The 19210-nt window shown below is 35.7% G+C and overlaps 2 protein-coding genes across 2 annotated transcripts; both read left to right on the top strand.

Moving 5' to 3' along the window:
- Nucleotides 1-1092: 1092 nt before the first annotated feature.
- LOC116724539 (ectonucleoside triphosphate diphosphohydrolase 2-like) lies at nucleotides 1093-13254 on the top strand. The gene is made up of 9 exons (XM_032570297.1): nucleotides 1093-1468; nucleotides 5671-5788; nucleotides 6471-6621; nucleotides 7182-7341; nucleotides 8295-8522; nucleotides 9246-9515; nucleotides 11140-11259; nucleotides 12557-12694; nucleotides 12775-13254. Exons 1-9 carry the CDS (start codon nucleotides 1352-1354, stop codon nucleotides 12985-12987), a joined length of 1515 nt encoding a protein of 504 aa, XP_032426188.1. The 5' UTR covers nucleotides 1093-1351; the 3' UTR covers nucleotides 12988-13254.
- Nucleotides 13255-16127: 2873 nt separating this feature from the next.
- phpt1 (phosphohistidine phosphatase 1) lies at nucleotides 16128-18351 on the top strand. Its single transcript, XM_032570377.1, has 3 exons — nucleotides 16128-16499; nucleotides 17575-17702; nucleotides 17792-18351. Exons 1-3 carry the CDS (start codon nucleotides 16334-16336, stop codon nucleotides 17882-17884), a joined length of 387 nt encoding a protein of 128 aa, XP_032426268.1. The 5' UTR covers nucleotides 16128-16333; the 3' UTR covers nucleotides 17885-18351.
- Nucleotides 18352-19210: the final 859 nt, after the last annotated feature.

Raw genomic sequence — 19210 nt, 5'->3', positions numbered from 1 at the left:
ATATTGCTGATAGTAAAATCAAAATTATTATTATTATTTTTTTGCATATTTTATTTTTAAAAACAGACATTTCTGAGTTTGGAAAAGATTCCAGAAAAAAATCAGAAACTTTGAGATTAAATTTTTTTTTTAAAGTATGGAAAATTCTGAATTTATAAAAGTATAAAAATTTTGACTTTATAAAGTTTTTCTAAGTAAAATTTATTTTTATTTCTCTGTCAAACTGCAACTTTTCAAAATCATTTCAGAAATTGAACTCATTTTTTTTCTAGAAAATTTCTGAGGTTAATCTAAAAATTTCAGATTTTTTTGATGAAAAAAAAAACGTAAAACTTTCGGAGTTTGAAAAGTTGGAAATTTTCTTCCAAAAACTTGGACATTTCTGAGTTTAAAATCAAACATTTAAAACTACAAAAAAAAAAAATTACAATTTGAGTTTAATACATTCCTAGGAATTCTTTCAAGAAAAAGCAATTTTTTTTGTAAAAGAAAAATGAAAATATCTGAGTTTGAAAAAACAAAAATTTGCAAGAAAAATTAAGAAACTTTGAGATTAATTTCAGAAATTCTCTAGAAAATTATTATTTTTTGCTTCAAATGTGAAAAACGTTCAGCTTTTGAACCTGTGAAAATTATTAAAAGTCTAAAGTTTTCAACTTTTATATACATATTAAAGTTCAAAAAAATAAAGGGAACACTCAAATAACATCCTAGATCTGAATGAAAGAAATATTCTCATTGAATACTTTGTTCTGTACAAAGTTGAATGTGCTGACAACAAAATCACATTGATTGTCAATCAGTGTTGCTTCCTAAGTGGACAGTTTGATTTCACAGAGGTTTGATTTACTTGGAGTTATATTGTGTTGTTTAAGTGTTCCCTTTATTTTTTTGAGCAGTGTATATTTATTTAAATGTCAGATCTTGTGACAGAAATTTTCTCCTATAGTCTTTTCCCATCTACAGTTGCTCTAATCCTCAGTAATATATCAAACCAACCAGTTGTGAGTTTATTATGTTATAAAGTTGAATTAGCTCCTCTGCAGGCTGCAGCTCGGAGCCGCACCGAGGCTCCTCCCCGCTGCAGCCGCTGAATGTAAAGCAGCTCCGGCAGGATAAAGGCATTGCTGAACCACTGGCTCCGGTATCCGTGGTTCTGCTTCCTGCTGGTGTGGAGCCGCTCCGGACTTTGAACGTTCATCTGAGTCAGACTTTAAAATGTCAGCTGCTGGGCAGGAAGCCAGCAGGTGAAGAGGAGCGGTCAGAAAGAGGAAGAGCAACAGTTCCTCCTCTTCCACTTGTTGCTGAGTGAAGCCTCATTTCCAGAAGCAGAAAGTCTCACTTTCGCTTCATGGCTCAGTTTTCCGCCCTTCCCATCGCTCCCATCGCGCTGCTGCTGTTCGGACTGGTCGGCATCCTGCTGCTCACCATTCCCTCCCAGGACGTCCAGGACGCGCCGGGGTTCTTGGTAAGGGTCGCACTGTAAAACCGGCACGTTGTTTTTAATTGAAAAACTTGAGTGAATTTAACTTAACTCTGACTGAGGTTTTGCTGAATTAAATCCAGAGGATTTTTGGGTTTATGGTGAATTACAAAGTTGACTTTAATCAAATAAATTAAGTCAATTTAACTAATTAAAACACTTTTTTATTTGTCATAAACAATTGTTTATAACTTTTATAAAATCTTTTTTTTTCTTTTTCTTTTTTAAATTTGTTTTGAGACAGATAATCTGTGAAAACACTGATTTCCTCTACTTTGTCCCTGAGCTACTGTTGCCATCTGAAGAAATGAACCAGACCAAAACCAACCAATCAGAGCCAGGGGCAGGGCTTAGCGCTGCCAATCAAACTCATGTACTCCTTGCTAAACCTGCTGATGGCAGAGGAACAACTTACCATTACAGGAAAACCGTTTATCCGCCATCTTCAGTGGCTGTGCTAACTAGCCTTAGCATTCACAATATGCTATACTAGCTGCAATTAGCACTAGGAGAAGTCAGAAGAACTCAGTTTTGTCACATATTATTTGTTTCATAACATACTGTCACAACATAGTAACAGTTTCAACAAATATGTAAGAGAAGTTTTTTAAAATAAAAGTTTCATATGCAGCTTTAAGGCGAGAAGCTAAACTCCAAAGCTTCATTAGCTGTTTTTCCATTACAAATCTGCGCTAATGTCGAAAAACCACAATTTCACAATTGTGTTGCTTCCATTAAATTAAAAAAAATTCAATTAAAATCACATATAAATAAGTTTATTAATTAAAACCATCATCCTCCAGCTACTTCCTGTTATCATCATCTTCGTAGTTTCTGCCAGTAGTAACAGGTTGTTGATGTGACTCATGATGTGAAAACATTTTTTTTTCCACAAAAACACAAAAAATAAACCTCGTCATAGTGGCAAAACATTTTAAATTGTTTTGTTTCCTTTAAGCAAATTTATTTTCAAGATGTCAAATTATACGGTGAACCAGTTCAACTTTCTATGCAAGTAGTTTCAGAAAACTTTGGCATTTATACTAAAAAATTAAGTTCAGGTTTATTAAACTAACTTAATGTTACTTTATCAATTAATTTATTGAAAACTAACATTTTGAAGCAACAAAATTTGGTTTTTACAGTGACTGTAAAACCAACCAGCGGATGGGAAAAGTGTGTGTGTGATGTAAATATGAGGAAATGAAGCGCTGAGTAAACGGATCAGGGTTGATACTCGGTAAATTAGTCATGTTTATATTCTTTAGAAACGGAGTTTGATTCCTGTGTCAGGAACCGTTTTACCTGCAGGCGTGTTTACATCACAAAGACAAGAAACGACTTGTTAGAAACGACTTGTTAGAAACTGCAGTCGAGTTTCTTCTAAACCTCCTGAAATAGAATCAGAGCCGAGTGGAAACTACTTACATTTACTCAGTTACATTTTGGAAATAAATACTTTTTTACTACGCTGCACTTTTTACTTTTACTTGAGTAAAAATATGTTAAAATACTTCTATCACCTCTGATTAGGACTTTCATCTCACAGATTCAATTGAAAAAGAGAAAATATTAACATTTCAAACATTCAGTTTACATAATTATGGCTTACAGCTAATTAAACTTTACGTCAGAGTGAAATAAAAAGCAAAATAAAGAGGATTTTCAATGCAGAAATGTCTGATTCTGGCCAACAGAGTCACAGGGAAGACTGCTGACCTCACAGTCGTCCAGCACTGACACTGTACTCAAGTTAATTGCTTAATAGCATTGCATCTAAGCAAATTAATGGAAAGTTTAGTGGATGAAAAAAGTGTGTTGTAGAAAAAACGAAGCACAAGCTACAGCGATGATCACAACACTTTTTTTTTAAGTTTTTGGCCATAAAAAAGAGGTAGATTGAGAAAGAGAAGACATTTATGTAGCACCAGCTGTTCTGTTGTGCTGATGCTAACTTCCTGTAGCTTGATTGCTGCTTTAAATTGGTGTGTGCTTTAGTGTTAACTTCTTGCTTCCTGTATAAGCAAGCTGTACTGCAGAGCTAAAACTAACTTTCTGCTGTCCCTCCTTACTAATGCTAACTTTCTATATTACCTAACTGTACCTGGAACAGCTAGCTGTAGCATGGTGCTAATGCTAACTTCTGATAGCAGTTATTTGTGTTTTCAGTACTAATGCTGAAATTTTATAGTAGTTAACCTAGCTTCAGTGCTAATACTCACTTCCTGTAAGAAGTGAGTAATACTCTTTATTACTGCAGTGCTAACACAAACTTTCTGCTGGCATTATTAGTGGTAATGCTAACTTCCTGTAAAAACTATTGCTTTTAATGCTAATGCTAGTTTTCAGTAGTAGCTTTTGTTGCCTTGGTGTTAAAGCTAGTTTTCAGAAGTAGTTTACAATGCGTTAATGCTATTGCTAGCTTCTTGTAGTAATAAGAAGCTAGCTACGTCATGTAGGATCTAGCTACTACATGAAGTAGCAAGCTAATGCTTTAGTGCTAATGTTAACTTTTTGTTAGCTGTGTCAGTTCAAATCTTAACTGTAGCAGCTAGCTGTAAAAACTAACTTCCAGTAGTAGCTTGCTGTTATTCAGTGATAAAGGTGAAGGTAACAGTAATTTTATTTATATAGCACATTTTCAGCAACTAGGCAATACAAAGTGCTTTACAGGAATTAAAAGGAAATACAAACAAAATAAAAAACCAAAGGAAAGACAAAAAGATCATGCTAACTTTCTGTGCTTCATGGCTAATGGTAGCTTTTACATGAACAGGAACAGCAGCTAAAGAAAACAAATTGACATGCAAACCAGCGTTTTGCATGTCAAATACAAGTAAAACATAAATGACTCTACAGGCATTGTTGAAATAAAAATGTTCTGACATGTTTCTGTGAAAACACTGATAAACAGCAGATGGTTCAGTTAAACGGCAGATAAAAATCAGAACTTCACCGGAGAGAAAAATGATAACGAGTGAAACCAAGACGACGAGTAACTAACTAAATTAGCAAGAGATATTTCCACGTTTGTTGAGAAACTGTTTTGCAGAGTTGTTTTGATATTCAGAGCAGGATTTCTTCACAGTTTGGCTCAAGTTTCTACCACATTGTTCTACTTTAATTATGCAACCAGACTGATATCCGTTGGTTTTCTGTTTAAGGTTTATTAAAGCTGCTTCATTAACTGGCCACACGCAAACACAAAGAAATGATTTTCTTACAGCTTCCAGGGAGAGAAACACATTTTTTCCCCTAATAAAGTGAAAGGACAAAGCGGAGCGTGAAAGCTCATTGTGTTTCCAGTAAGTAGGTTGCTACAGCTCACTGCACAACAGAAATGAGAAAACATTTGAAGGAAGAACACTTGAATTAATTTTAGGTTTATATGTGCAGGTGCGTAATTGTGCATGAATATCCCGGTGTTTTATACTCTGCATGTGGAAATATGTGTGAAAAAGAAGATCATTTGGGTTGTGTAAGTCTTATCTTCTTGTATTAATGTGTTTTTCAGGCTGAGAAATACCATAATCATCTTGGGGAAATCTTTTATTTTAAACTTTTAAGTACTGCTTTTCTCTGGGTAACTTAAAAATATGCTTTTAGATTTAGTCAAAACTATATAGCTCAGTTTTTTAGGTGGACCAGAGTTTATTTTTGGTTTGCATCAGAATTCGATTACGCATTCACATCTCCCCAAACAAACCGGATTTTCTGGACAAATGAAGTGGAGTTTGGTAGTCCGGTATATTCTGCTCTACTGGGCTCCAACATTTGTTACATTTTCAGCTGCTGACCTTCACTTTCACACTGCACTGAGCCAAACGATCCAAACTGAAAGAAGCTGTTCCTCTTTCCGCCTGTGGGGGCGCTGAACTGACACGAAAACCTCTGAAGAAGACACTGAGCGGAACTTCATTCATGAAACAAACAAATATGGAGTAGCGTCAGATTTTAGAGGTTGCAGGATTTGTATTTTGTGAAATAAATCAAGCTAATTCTCTTGCTAGCGCTAGTTAGCGCTTTTGTTTTGGTTGTATTAACCCAGAATGCACTGCGCTGTAGTTCGTTTCCTGCTGTTGGAGCGGCACCGGGTTCACATATCCACCAGAGTTCACTTCATCCGAACCGAGACCGAGGTTTACAGGCAGTGATGGCTTCCTCCTTGTTCTGTTTTTCCTCTGCAGTATGGGATTGTCCTGGATGCCGGTTCTTCCCACACGTCTTTGTATATCTATAAGTGGCCTGCAGATAAACAAAATGGCACCGGCGTGGTCACCCAGCACAGCGAATGCTCCGTGGACGGTAAGAATCGGCGGCGGCGCCAGTAAAACCAGTGCTTTGCATGTCAAATACCAGTCAGACTTAATCCTACAGGGAAACTCGTCCAACTGCCACGACGATTCTGTGTAGAAAAGCTACAGGGGGAAAAGGACAAACTATCACAAGAAGTCAATACTTTTAGTCTTTTATTTCCCAATTACCCATTTATTTTGTCAAATTCACATGATGTTAAAACCCACTAATTTAAATGATTATTCGTCGATTATTTTGATGATTAATCAGATTAAAAATTTGCCACATTTTGCATATTTTTATTTAGCCATCCTTTACAACTGATAAAGCGTTTTAGGTAATATAATGTTTATTTTCTACCTGAAAAGAGAAGTTTTAATGTATTTGTAATATTATATAAAATAAACTTAAATTTGCAGAATCTCCCATTTTTATCTGATTTTTTGATTAATCAGCAGAATAATTAATCGAATAATCAATTACTAAAATAATTGCTAGCTTTATTTTGCTCTGAACATGGCTACCTGTGCAGGTAGATGTCATGGGAACCAGCATTTCTAGCCTTACAGGTGTAAACAAATCCTAACAGTGACATAATAAAACAGCCGCCACATAACCTGACACAGCAAGTGATGCAACACAGCGACGTAATCGGCTGATTTTTACGATTCTCTGCCCAACCCTCACTAAGGTGGGGGGATTTCTAGCTACGCTGGCCAAGTCGGCGCGGCGGGCCGAAGCTTACGGGCGTGTCTGAACCGGGCCGTTGAAGAGATTCCCAAAGAGAAACACCCGAACACACCTGTGTACCTGGGAGCCACGGCCGGCATGAGGCTGTTGAAGTGAGTCACTTTGTGTTTTAGCTCTTTACACCTTTGAGCTTTTATGCTTTGTTTACAGCACATGTGTCAAACTCAAGGCCCGGGGTCCAAATCCGGCCCGCCATAAAGTTTAATGTGGCCCATAGGGACACGTGAAACAACCATAGTATGTTAAAATAATATTTATCAATTAAATGAAATCAGTTCTGAATAGAAGAAGGTTAGAGGCACCAATTCAGACTTTTTTCATAGAATTCACCAGATTTATTCTTAGTTTAACTTTCCAAGATTAAAAGTCAGAATTTTGAGGAAAAAAGTCAAAATTCTGGAGGAAAAATACATTTTGAGAAATAAAATCAATTCTGAGAAAAAAGTCAGAATTTTGTGAAATAAAATCAGTTATGAGGACAAAAGATCAGATTTCTGAGAAATAAGATGAAAAAAATGTCAAAATCTTATTTAAAAAAGTCAAAATTCTAAAGAAAAAAACATCAAAATATTTTGGGAAAAATCAATTCTGAGAAAAAAGTCAAAATTCTGGAAATAAATCTGATTTTGAGAAAACATGTGTTTCCCTCCAGTAAGTCCAGTCCACAGCAGTCGGATCAGGTTCTGGCCGAAGTGGGCAGCGAGATCCAGTCGTTTCCTTTCAGCTACAGAGGAGCGGTGATCCTGAGCGGACGGGAGGAGGGCGCCTACGGCTGGGTCACCGTCAACTACCTGCAGGGAAACTTCATCAAGGTCAACTTCATTTTCACCTGACAGGGCAAAACATTACCAAATAACCCAGGTTTCATTCAGGGGCCTTGAAATCCTTGAAAATGCTTGAATTTCAATTTGAAATTAAAATCCTAATTTTGGAAAATGTTATTTACATTTGAACCCAGATATTTTCATACACCTAATGAAAAGAGAGATAAAATTTGTTCCTCATTGTCTGAAGTTAAATCAAACTTGAAGTTTATTGTTTTCGGTCAGTAAAATTCACTAAAATTATTCCTGTTTGCTAAATGGCAGAAAACTTTAATTTGAGCAGGAAGTTATTTTACATTATTTGTTTGGATTGTTTCAAAATATTTATTATTTTGTTAAAATAATAAATAAGATGTTTCATTTCTAAATTATTGCTTCGTTCTCAAACCACACTGCAAAAACACAAAATCTTACCAAGTATTTTTGTCTTTAGTTTCTAGTGTAAATATCTCAGTACACTTGAAATAAGACAAAAATAAATTACAAGTAGCTTTTCAGCAAGAAATAGTAGCTTTCCTAAGTCAATAATCCCTTAATACGGATGGAAAATTATAAATTACACTGTCAGATTATTTAACTAACATTTTTTCCCATATTTTAAGTGAAATAATCTAATAGTGGAACTAGAACTTTTTCATCAATATTAAGGAATCATTGACTCAAAACAAGCTCCTACATCTTTCTGAAAAGTTACTTTTAAGTTAGTTTTATTTGCACTATAAATAAAGTAGACTAAAAATACCTGGTAAGATTTTGTGTTTTTGCAGTGCAGTCATGCCCATTGGGTGTAAAAACATCAAATGTTGCTGTTGAATACCATAACAAGACCTTATTAACAGGAAATAATGTCATATTTCTCTGAATTAAAACTGTGTTTGGTTTTTGTTTACCTGGTAAATGTTTGTATCTAAGTGTGTGTTGTGTTGTGTTGTGTTGTGCAGTTCGGGTTTGTGGGACGTTGGTTCAGCTCCGGCAGAGCGACGGTGGGAGCGCTGGACTTCGGCGGCGCGTCGACGCAGATCACGTTTGTTACTCAGCAGAAGGTGGAGGACGAAGCGAACAGGAAGGAGCTGCGTCTCTACGGCCATGTTTACTCGCTGTACACTCACAGCTTCCTGTGCTACGGCCAGGACCAGCTTTTAAAGAAACTGCTGGCCCAAATCGTGAAGGTAAGACGCAGTTTCTGCTCTCAGTGCGTCCAAATTTCTCAATTATTTGACTAAAACTGATCTGAGGTCGCACCGCTGGGACCAATCAGTGAAGGGACAAAACAAAAAGTCCACAAACTTGAAAGTTTCCCTGCGGTTCAATAATCATTAGTTCTATATTGTGGTTTAAAGGAAGGATGTCCAACATGTGGCCCGGGGGCCGTTTGTGGCCTTCGAATAAATTTGTGTGGCCCCTGACTGCAGTTCAAGAATGGTGAAAGTTTTAACTTTTTGTAATTGTGTTAGAATAAGATTTCAAGATTATACTTTCCTAAACATAAAATGTTAATTAAGTACAATTAGGGCTGAATAATCAATTAATAAAATTATGGTCAGCTGCAGATTTTTTCCCTCTGCTTTTATGTTTATTTCATATAATTCAGCAAATTTTTACTCAGAAACACACTTGGGCACAAACTCTATTATTTAATACATGTCCTGTATTATTAAAAAAATTATATTTCTTTGCCATTGGAAAATGAATATTTCCAGCACCCTCTGCTGGACGATGTGAGGAACTTCAACAGAATATCATTATCTACCTTTCACTCATGTTATTCATATATTCACCTTTTGTAATCTTACATTTCAGTCTGAAATTTCAACATTTGACATGTTATAGTTAGCAGCTTTTGCAATTTATTGACTCTAATTCAATATGTCCGCCTTGTTTGTGTGTTTCAGTCTCAGGGTTACGCTCCGGAGGTCAATCATCCCTGCTATCCTGCAAACTTCACCAGGACACTGAAAATGGAGAATATCTTCGACTCGCCGTGCACCGTGCAGTACAAACCCGACACCTACAACCCTCAGAGGAGCTTGACGCTACGTGGCAGCGGACATTACCAGAACTGCTTTCACAACGTGTCCGAACTCTTCCTCTACGACGGCTGCCCCTTCTCGCGGTGTTCGTTTGATAAAGTCTTCCAACCGAAAGTCACCGGCAACTTCATGGTGAGAAAGGCTGAAGGAGTAAAGATTTGTAAAACAAATTAAAAATTGTTTTAAAATTATACCTTTAGTTTAAGGAAATGTATTCTGTGTCAGATGCTTCACTCACATCGGGATGCTGGATGCTTGAAACTGAATGTATAACCTACTTTTCGCTTATATCAGCTAATATTTTCTGACCAATTGAGCATAAAAATTTTATTCCCACTCAGTCAGATGATCCTAAAGTAATAATAAATAAATAATGATCTTGACCAGTTCTGTAACAATAAGCAATAAATCAATTCATTGCATGATCAATTAAAACAAACACATGTGATTTATCGTTTTTTTCTCTTTTTGCCAAAAACTGGATGAGAAAAGTCTTCAGTCTGGTGTTTGGGTCTAATTTTTTTAACGGACAAATTTTTTTTTTACAAAGATTTTATAATTTGCTTTATTTGTTGTTTCTGTTGTTTTGTTTATTTATTTTGAATATTTAAAATGTCTTCTAGTTCCAGTGTTAAATATTCATTAGAATTTAAAGTTTATTGATCTTTCAGAACACTGAGATTTTCACATCCTTGATCCCAGTAGACATCCACTATTCAAAACACGTTTTAAAGTCGTGACAGGAGAGCAGTTTAAGATTTTCACCAACAAAAGCTCCAGGTGAAAATGGCTCAAAAATAAGAGAGAATATGTGGAAAAGCCAGTAAAATTCATCAGAGGATCTGTGAGGCTTTGGGTTTGTTTTTCTCCCAGATACCTTAGAAACGTCTTTTTGTGTCCAAACTTTTGCATCAGAGGCCAAAATCCCCCAATCTGAACGTCTTCAGGGGCCAAAATTAGCTTTTTCTCTCCAATCAAAAACATAAAACTAACATTATTGTGAATTTGTTCTCCTTTTCCTGCACGGCAATGAATTTAAAAGCTATATTGTGATGAAACCAACACTAGTACGACATTTTCCTTAACGTTTACACATAACTTTTTAAAGTGAAATTATTTTCCATCTATAAAAAAGTCACATGATTTTTATATGAAATATAAAAGAAACGCTAATAAATGAACTTTGTGTATATTTAACATTTTCAGGTTAAAAATATATCAGTTTTGTTGGGCCACACAAAATCATCCCAAGGGCTACAAATGTCCCCGGGGCCACACTTTGGACACCCCTGGTTTAAACCACAATGTGTGGAAAACATTCAGTTTTAGGCTCTGAAACTGATTTGAACCCTAATCAAACCAAAACCAGCTGATTTCTGATAGATTTTATTGATTGGAGATGATCTATTATCACTTTTGTTTGTTTGTGTGTTTTCCTTTGATTTCTTTGATAACTACCACTTTAAATCCACTGTGTTTCATTAGAGATCGGTTGCTAGGCAACAAGCAAAGCTCTACAAACTTGCTGTCCCTTGCAGGAAAATTAAGCAGCACATGTCCCTCTGTGGAATAAGATGCCATTAGCCCTGAAGCTGCAGATTAAAAATGCACCGAGGCGCATAAATTATGGACACGTCAAAACAAGATGAGGGAAAATTCAGCCGTAAAACTCTGTTCAGCCCCGAGGCGCACAGAGTTGCTTTGATTTAACCAGTTTTTACGTCTAAACTCTCTCTTTTTCCTTTTTCATCACCAGGCGTTTTCTGCTTTTTACTTCATTCACTCGTCCCTGCAGAAGGTCACAGGGGTCAAGGTCAGTACGCCCCTGCAGCTGGAGAACGCCACCAAGACGGTGTGCAGCATGAACTACAGCCAGGTAAACGATTTAATCTGACTATTTAACACATTAATATCACATGGAGGTCAGCAGAGCACCCAAAAAAAATTCTCAAGTAAGATCAGCACTAATTCAGCATGTTTTTACTCAAGTAAAAGTAAAAAGTAGCCGTCCAAGAAGTTACTCAAATAAGAGTAAAAAAGTATTTGGTAAAAACTTTACTCAAGTACTGATTAACTGATCAAATGATCAATCATTTAATATTTAAAAATGACATCATCAGGTGGACAAAATGCAGAGTTAAGTGGAAATTTTGGTGTTTTTAAGATGAAAATGACAATAATTCATATAGAACAAAATCAAGCAAAAGAAATTTTTTCCAAATCAGTTTCTTTCAATAAAATAATTAACAGAAACTACAGGTGTGTCTGTTTATGGTGGATTTTTGGTTAAAACATTTTTGTTTTTCATTCAGTGGAGAGAAAATCCAGAAATTTTACTCAAGTAAGAGCAGAAAGTACAACGTAGTAAACATACTCCTAAAAGTATTTTTTTTCCCCAAAAGTTACTCAAGTAAAAGTAACTAGTTACTACCAAACGCTGCATAGCACAGATTAATCCAACTAACTATTTGGACGCAAAAGCCTCTTTCCTGTGTTGTTCCACGATGTGGCCACCAGAGGGCGCTGTGGGAGCCTTATACAGTTGGAGTTCAGATGAGAAAAAATTCAAAATGAATCCTATAAATTATTTAATCTTAAACTTTTCATAATCATATTTGTTTTCTGATATTCAGTATTTTTTTAACAACTAATTGCCACTCAGAAAATAATCAGGCAATTAAAAAATATTTATTTTTGAAAAACTAAATAATTTAGTGTTTTATTGAGAATTAAAACACAATAAAAACTTTCTTATTTAAATTTAATACTTTAAAATATAAACATTTTTAAATATTATAAATATTTAAAACTAAATATTTAGATGACAAATTAAGAAATTTGTTTGCAAGCTAAATATTTGGCATCAAACTAAAGGTTTTGCTTGGAGCTAGATATTTGGCTGTAAACTAAATATTTAGTTTGAAGCTGGATATATAGCTAGTAAACTTCATATTTAATTAGCAGGCTAAATATTTAGCTTTTAACTAAATATTTATTTTGGATCCAAATATTTAATGTGAATCTAGATATTTAATTAGGAAACTAAATATTTAATTTGAAGCTAGTTATTTTGCTGGCAAACTATGAATTTACTTAGCGATCTATATTTAGCCTAAAGCTCCTTCTAAGCTAAATATTTAGTGTTGAAACTGAATATTTAAACTTCTGTTTAGCTGCAGATGATGTCGGAGGCAGAAAATCCCGATCGTCTGAAGGATTTCTGCGCTTCCTCTGTGTTCATCAAAGCTCTGCTGCTGAGAGGATACGGCTTTGACGACGCGTCGTTCCCTGGCATTTCCTTTCAGAATACGGTAAAAAAAACAACTTTTAAATGAATAACTGACATCCGGTGATCCTCAGTCGTCAGTTTGGTTGTTTATTCTTTCTGCAGGCGGGCGACGCGTCGGTGGGCTGGGCTATGGGCTACATGCTGGTGCTGAGCAATTTGCTGCCTGCGGAAAGCGCCGGGGTGAGGAAATCTCTCACCGTCGGAGCGTGGGGAATGCTCCTCTTCCTCTTCATCGTCCTCCTCATCATCTGCGTCTGTCTGCTGTTTCGAGCGCGAAGCAAGAGGAAGAAAGGAGGCGATGAAAACGCCATCTAGATACAACATCATGCTGTGAAGAAAAGAAACGTACAGGACTTTTGGTTTTTGTTGTTATTGCTTCTTCCAGCAACTTCAGTGTACATCTGCTTCGCCATAATCTGCAGGACTGGCATTTGTTTGAACTGTTTGTGTTTTTAATTAGATTCATAATACAACACAATCTTTCAGTGACACCAGACGGCCAATAAGTTTGTATTTAATGAGGCTGTTTGGTCTGGTTTGTAAAGCTACACTGTCGAAAATGAACAGCAATAATTTGGGTTATTTGGTTTGTCATAAATGAAAAAAATCCCCCCAAAAAAAGAAAAAAGAATCAACATGGCACACATCGTTCAACCAGACATAAAGCACACATTTTGTTTTCAAACTCCACTGAAGTTTATTTCACACTTCAGGTTGCAACAAAAACTACAAACCATCTTTATAGTGAATCACTTTTGTGTAACTGTTGTTTTTTTTTTAATTCATCCATACCACTTCCTGCGCCCCCCTGCAATGGCACTGCGCCCCACCTAGGGGGCGCGCCCCACACTGTGGGAACCACTGATGTAAGTCACCATGTTACTGAAAGCATTTACGCACATCCCACTGCTAGTGTCAACATGCTGTTCCCCCTTCTTGCTAGTGGTAGTCCTTATGCTAACATTAGTTTTTTTTACCTAAAAAAAGCATTTTAGACTATTTTATATTTATTAGCTATGTTTATCCTACTGAATGGAGTAAATCAACATACAGGAGGTACCACAGATGATACTGATAGCATTTAACCTTAGCATTTTGGGTAATTTTACTTTATACACTAATGTTAGCATGCTGAATGGAGTAATTTTGTGTTAGTCAACATGCTAGTATCAACATGCTAGCGCCTCAATATGACTTAACTACTAAAAAAACAAGCTTAAAATGACTTAACTACTAAATAACAAGCTTAAAATGACTGAACTACTAAACAAACAAGCTTAAAATGACTGAACTACTAAACAAACAAGCTTAAAATGACTGAACTACTAAACAAACAAGCTTAAAATGACCGAACTACTAAAAAAACAAGCTTAAAATGACTGAACTACTAAACAAACAAGCTTAAAATGACTGAACTACTAAACAAACAAGCTTAAAATGACTGAACTACTAAACAAACAAGCTTAAAATGACTGAACTACTAAAAAAACAAGCTTAAAATGACTTAACTACTAAACAAACACGTTTAAAATGACTTAACTACTAAATAACAAGCTTAAAATGACTGAACTACTAAACAACAAGCTTAAAATGACTGAACTACTAAACAACAAGCTTAAAATGACTTAACTACTAAATAACAAGCTTAAAATGACTGAACTACTAAACAACAAGCTTAAAATGACTGAACTACTAAACAAACAAGCTTAAAATGACTGAACTACTAAACAAACAAGCTTAAAATGACTTAACTATCCAAATGTTGTGAATAAACACAATCAGTGCAAACAGTAAATACAAACAAAGGAAACTTAAACACAATTATTGTAAATGTTATAAGGTATTAGGACCTTACAAGGCAGCTATATTCATTTTAGTTGGACACTGACACCCACAACAGAATAATTTTTGTTCTGATGGACGTTCGCTGAGTCTGGTCTTCAAAAGTAAAGGGATTGTCTGAGGAACACCTTTCACAAACAATATTCAGACAGAAATGCTAAAACAGACACCTACAGAAACCCACTGGGCCAATTCAAATATATTTAATTGATCCCAAAGGGAGATTAATTTGGGGGGAAACCAGAGTACCCGGAGAAAACCCTTGTATGCTTAGAGACAACCATCCATCCATTTTCTTACGCTTATCCGGATTACAGACTTCCCTCCAAGTCTCACTCGCTGAAATGCATACCTGCATAAGGTGGTCTAAAGGAGTCCTCAGACTGGATGCCACAGGTTTGATTCCCAGGTTTTGATTTTAAATCAGAACCTGGTGGTGCTTCCTCTTCTCCTGCATGATCTTCAATGCAGGGTTCCTCAACCGCTGAATTTTCAGTTTCATCCCAGGTGGTCTCGTTTTGGCAGACTGGACTCTGCACATGTTGGATGGACTTCTCAGATGCTGTCTTTTTTAAGGGTGTGCATACGGCTTTACCCAGGCCTCGGAAAAAACGCTTAACTAAGGACGGTTTCCCAACAGGTTTCCTCAGACATTTCAAGAAAGCTGCCACAATTGTTTTGTCCAGTTCTGTATTTTCTGACAGGAGTAAACTTCCCACAACTTTACTGGATTTCCCCAAGGTTTTACAGATGTACGTATTTGAAAATCTTCTTGAGAGTCACTATGAATTTCCTCCTCGTTAAATTCAGCCCAAGCCTTTTCTGAGAGCCATTTATGTGTGGCATGAACAACTTCAAGAGAGCCACTAAAACTTGAGGTTTCAACAGCCCGGCCAATGAGGCAGTACAACAACAAATCAAATAAATGTTTTTTTCCTTCATCCTCTGGTTTACATTGTTCCTCCAGTGTATTGCCAGAATCTTCCTCTGGAAGAGCTCCTTCTCCTGCCAACACCTGCCTGCTCTGTGTTGAATTTTTGCTGAATAAAAATGTTGTTTGTGACCATTACTGTACATCCTGACTGAGGTTCCTTAAACACTGCAAATGGATTACAGGAGTGTATTTCATGAATGATTGTTAGTGATTTATTTATGGTATTTTGAACTATGGACGTTGAACCTGGAGCAGTGAAGCTGCAAATGTCATAAACCTATACAGCCTTGTTTCAATGATCATCTGTATTAGACGTAAATTTATATAAACATACAGTAACTAACCAAAGTTTTTTTTATATTTATTGTAACACTTTTGTGGAACTATCTTTCGAAAACCCTGCTTCAAAACACATTTTTGGCGTTTTGTTAGCCAAATATGACCCTCACAATAAGGCGGGCGTCTTGACGTATAGTTGGTAGTGGAGCACGAACAGCAGCTTCCTGTTAGCCTTCAGAATAAAAGCTAAGTGAAAAAGATAAACGCTTTTTGTCTTAACATTTAATAAAGTAATAGAAGCGATTTAGCTATGTAGTAAACATTTTTGCACTGTTAGTATGTAGCTTAAATTACTAAATTAACATTTAAAGTTTTCCACATCGTTTGCCCAAACCGGAAGTGACCGTGTTTTTCGTTAGCCGCATCATGGCGGCGCAGGTTTGAGAGCACTTTCCTTTTAATTTTTCTCCTAACGTCCAACTACTATCACAACCGTCCGCTGGGGTTTTCGTCGCACAGTCGCAGGGGCTGGAGTTTGACGATAAAGTCCGCGCTTTCGGTCTGCTGTTGCTTGCTTTGGTGCTCGGTTTGCTAAAGAGCTGGGAGATGTGCTCCCAGACCAAAGCAGCGGCTGTCATGGCTAACATACCGCGGGCAGACATCGACCCTTCTGGGGTTTTTAAATACATCGTGATCCGGGTTTACAGCCGAGAGGAAGGAGACGACTCGGAGATAGATATAGTCCGAGGATACGGCTGGGCTGAGTACCACGGTGAATACTGAAACTGCCATAAAACACTCTGTATGGAGCTAAATTGGGGCCATAAAAAGAAATGATTTCAAACCAAATACACAAAAAATTTTAACTGAAAAATACGTTTGAAACGGCTATAGTTCTTTCTGGGACTTTATAAATGCTCTAACAAATTTTGCCATCAAATATAATATATGCATAAAAACAATTATTCATTCGAAGTAGGCTGTAATTATAAATTTATGTTTTTTTGGAACTCTTCAAATGCCAATTTCATTAAGTATCACCTAGATGTTTCTTATTAGTTTTCAGAAGTTGATAACAAAGCTTTACATAAATAAATGACTTAACCTGAGTTTGTTAAGTACAACATTTAGATACTGTAAGAATATGAATGAAGCATAATATTCTTACAATATTATGCTTCAACATGTTTTGGATATTAATGTATTATCTTAAATTTCTCACCAATCATAATAAAAATTCAAGAATTTTCTTACTGATTTTTTTCTAACTGTATGGACTATTTTTTTGTCTCTAAGTAAAGGCTTATTTATTTATTTATTTCATTAATTTCCATTTTTAGGAATTGCTGTCTCCATTTTGATGTAATGATGCAAATAAGGATATAAATTCATGAATATAAAGAATATTCTGTAAATTTCTTAACTGAACACCTTAACTGACATTTAAGATTTCTCCGTTTTCCCCCTTCCTGATAATTTTATCTTTTTGTTTGTTTTGCTTGTTTTTTGAGGGAGTTAGTATTATCAGAGCCTGGAAATGTAAAAAGTTGACCTCAACACTGAATTAGATTTGATTTTTGTGCAAATTCATCAAAATATTTATTTATATTTGAATCTCTTACATAATAATTTAAAGATTTACCAATTGACAAAATATCTTCACATGGTGCAAAACATCAAGTCATGAAATTTTGTAGGAGATTTCAACAGGAGGGAATTCAAAATGACCCTTTCTGTGCTATTCATAATGAAATCTAAAACTGTAAAAGTGATAATTACCATTTTTATAAGTTCTTATTTCAGTTTGCACATAATATTTGATAAAACACCCTTGCTGTTTGGAGCAGGTGATATCTACGATAGGGTTTCCGCGGAGCTGGAGGACGGAGGCCTGCTGGACTGCGAGTGTATCGGAGGAGGCAGGATAAAACATAATCCAGAAGCCAAGAAGATCCATGTGTACGGATACTCCTTGGTACGGAGAAACAATGTGGCCTGAATTCATGCTTTTTTTTAAATTACAGTTACTGTGATGGGAGGTTAATGTTTGGCTTGTTGTTTCAGGGCTATGGAAGAGCAAACCATGCAGAGACCACAGAGAAACTGAAGGAGAAGTATCCAGACTATGAGGTGACCTGGGATAACGAAGGCTACTGACATAAATAGGATTAAATATTCTGGACTGTCATTCAGTTTCAACCTTTGAAACTCTGATAGACACTTCATCAATTATTCACTGCATCAAGAAGGGACAACTAATGCATAGTTGTCATTGTTGACTTGATACATTAGTGTTAAATCTCATTTATAGTTTTTACAACCTCCTTCAGTTGTGCTAATATTCAAAATACTAGCTACATATTAGCATAATCGGTTTTTAAGTCCAGATTATGTGGAGTAAAAAATGTAAATGTTGATAGTTTTACAGGGTGAACATTATGTTTTCTTTGTGTTATTGAAAAAGAGTTGAACTCCTGTGGTAAAGGTAGTAAATAATTACTAAAATACGTAATTCTTTTTTGTTTCAATTTGATGTAATGGTCCTTTGTTACATTTTGTTTCCTGCATTATTTCATATTTCTGATTATAAAGAAACCTTTCAATTAAATCTACTTTGGATTTTGGTTCTTTTAATGTGAAAATTACTGAAAAAAATCACAACATAATTCTGTACTTTCTATGCATCAAACATTTAAATAAGATGGCCAATAATAAAGATGCACAACAGAAGATATACTGAATATGAGATTTCCAACTTTTCCAGTAAGGATCTCAAATTCGAGGCAGTTTTTCCTGTATTTCAAATTGGGAAATCAGAACAAGCAACTTTGAAATACAGCAATAAAAGCTTCTGAGGTTCTGAAAAGGCAATTTTGAAATCCACTTCATGAACAACTGCTTCTTGTTTTCAAATAATAAAGTCAATACACTTAGCGGTTGACCAAATATTAATATTTTCACATGTTTATGCAACAAAAATTGTGACTTAGTGGAGAAAATCTGTCCTGTTCTTTAACATCTGTTACCTACAGAAGCCAAAAAAGCCCAACAAGAAGTCATACTTACGTTTACAAAAGAAATCATTTCAACTTTCAAAGTCATTATTATGAGATTGCAAAGAGAGAAGCAATAAGCCAAACAAAGATGGCTGTTAATATTTGGAACCGTGGCCAACACGGACTCAATGGTTTCGTTTATTCCTCTGCTGCCATTGCTAAAAGTACAGTCAGACTACAATTCTAAAACATCACAGAAAATCAGCATTATTGTTGACAATGTCTCCTCTGTTTCCTGATTGGCTTGGTTTAAATTCTACTGGAGAAATCCAAGTCAATGAGAGAAAATCCAGACAGAACACTGAAGGGAGATGAGAATTGAACTGATTTGCGCAGGAGAGGAAAATGTACAAATCGACTCCAGACCTGAACTCAAAGATCTTGTGAAAATACTGCTGAATCAGGTAAGATATTGTCATTATTTACA

Source organism: Xiphophorus hellerii, chromosome 8, assembly GCF_003331165.1.
Source record: "Xiphophorus hellerii strain 12219 chromosome 8, Xiphophorus_hellerii-4.1, whole genome shotgun sequence".
NCBI classification, from domain to species: Eukaryota; Metazoa; Chordata; class Actinopteri; order Cyprinodontiformes; family Poeciliidae; genus Xiphophorus; species Xiphophorus hellerii.
The sequence above is the reverse complement of the archived record's forward strand: the minus strand, read 5'-3'. Positions and strand labels throughout refer to the sequence as shown.

Bases quoted from the DNA above. Each gene is read 5' to 3' on its own strand.
- LOC116724539 (XM_032570297.1), top strand. From the start codon at position 1,352: ATGGCTCAGTTTTCCGCCCTTCCCATCGCTCCCATCGCGCTGCTGCTG. The intron at 6,622-7,181 runs GTGAGTCACTTT...GTTTCCCTCCAG, and splicing joins GCCGGCATGAGGCTGTTGAA to TAAGTCCAGTCCACAGCAGT. The intron at 7,342-8,294 runs GTCAACTTCATT...TGTGTTGTGCAG, and splicing joins TGCAGGGAAACTTCATCAAG to TTCGGGTTTGTGGGACGTTG.
- phpt1 (XM_032570377.1), top strand. From the start codon at position 16,334: ATGTGCTCCCAGACCAAAGCAGCGGCTGTCATGGCTAACATACCGCGG. The intron at 16,500-17,574 runs GTGAATACTGAA...TGTTTGGAGCAG, and splicing joins CGGCTGGGCTGAGTACCACG to GTGATATCTACGATAGGGTT. The intron at 17,703-17,791 runs GTACGGAGAAAC...TTGTTGTTTCAG, and splicing joins ATGTGTACGGATACTCCTTG to GGCTATGGAAGAGCAAACCA.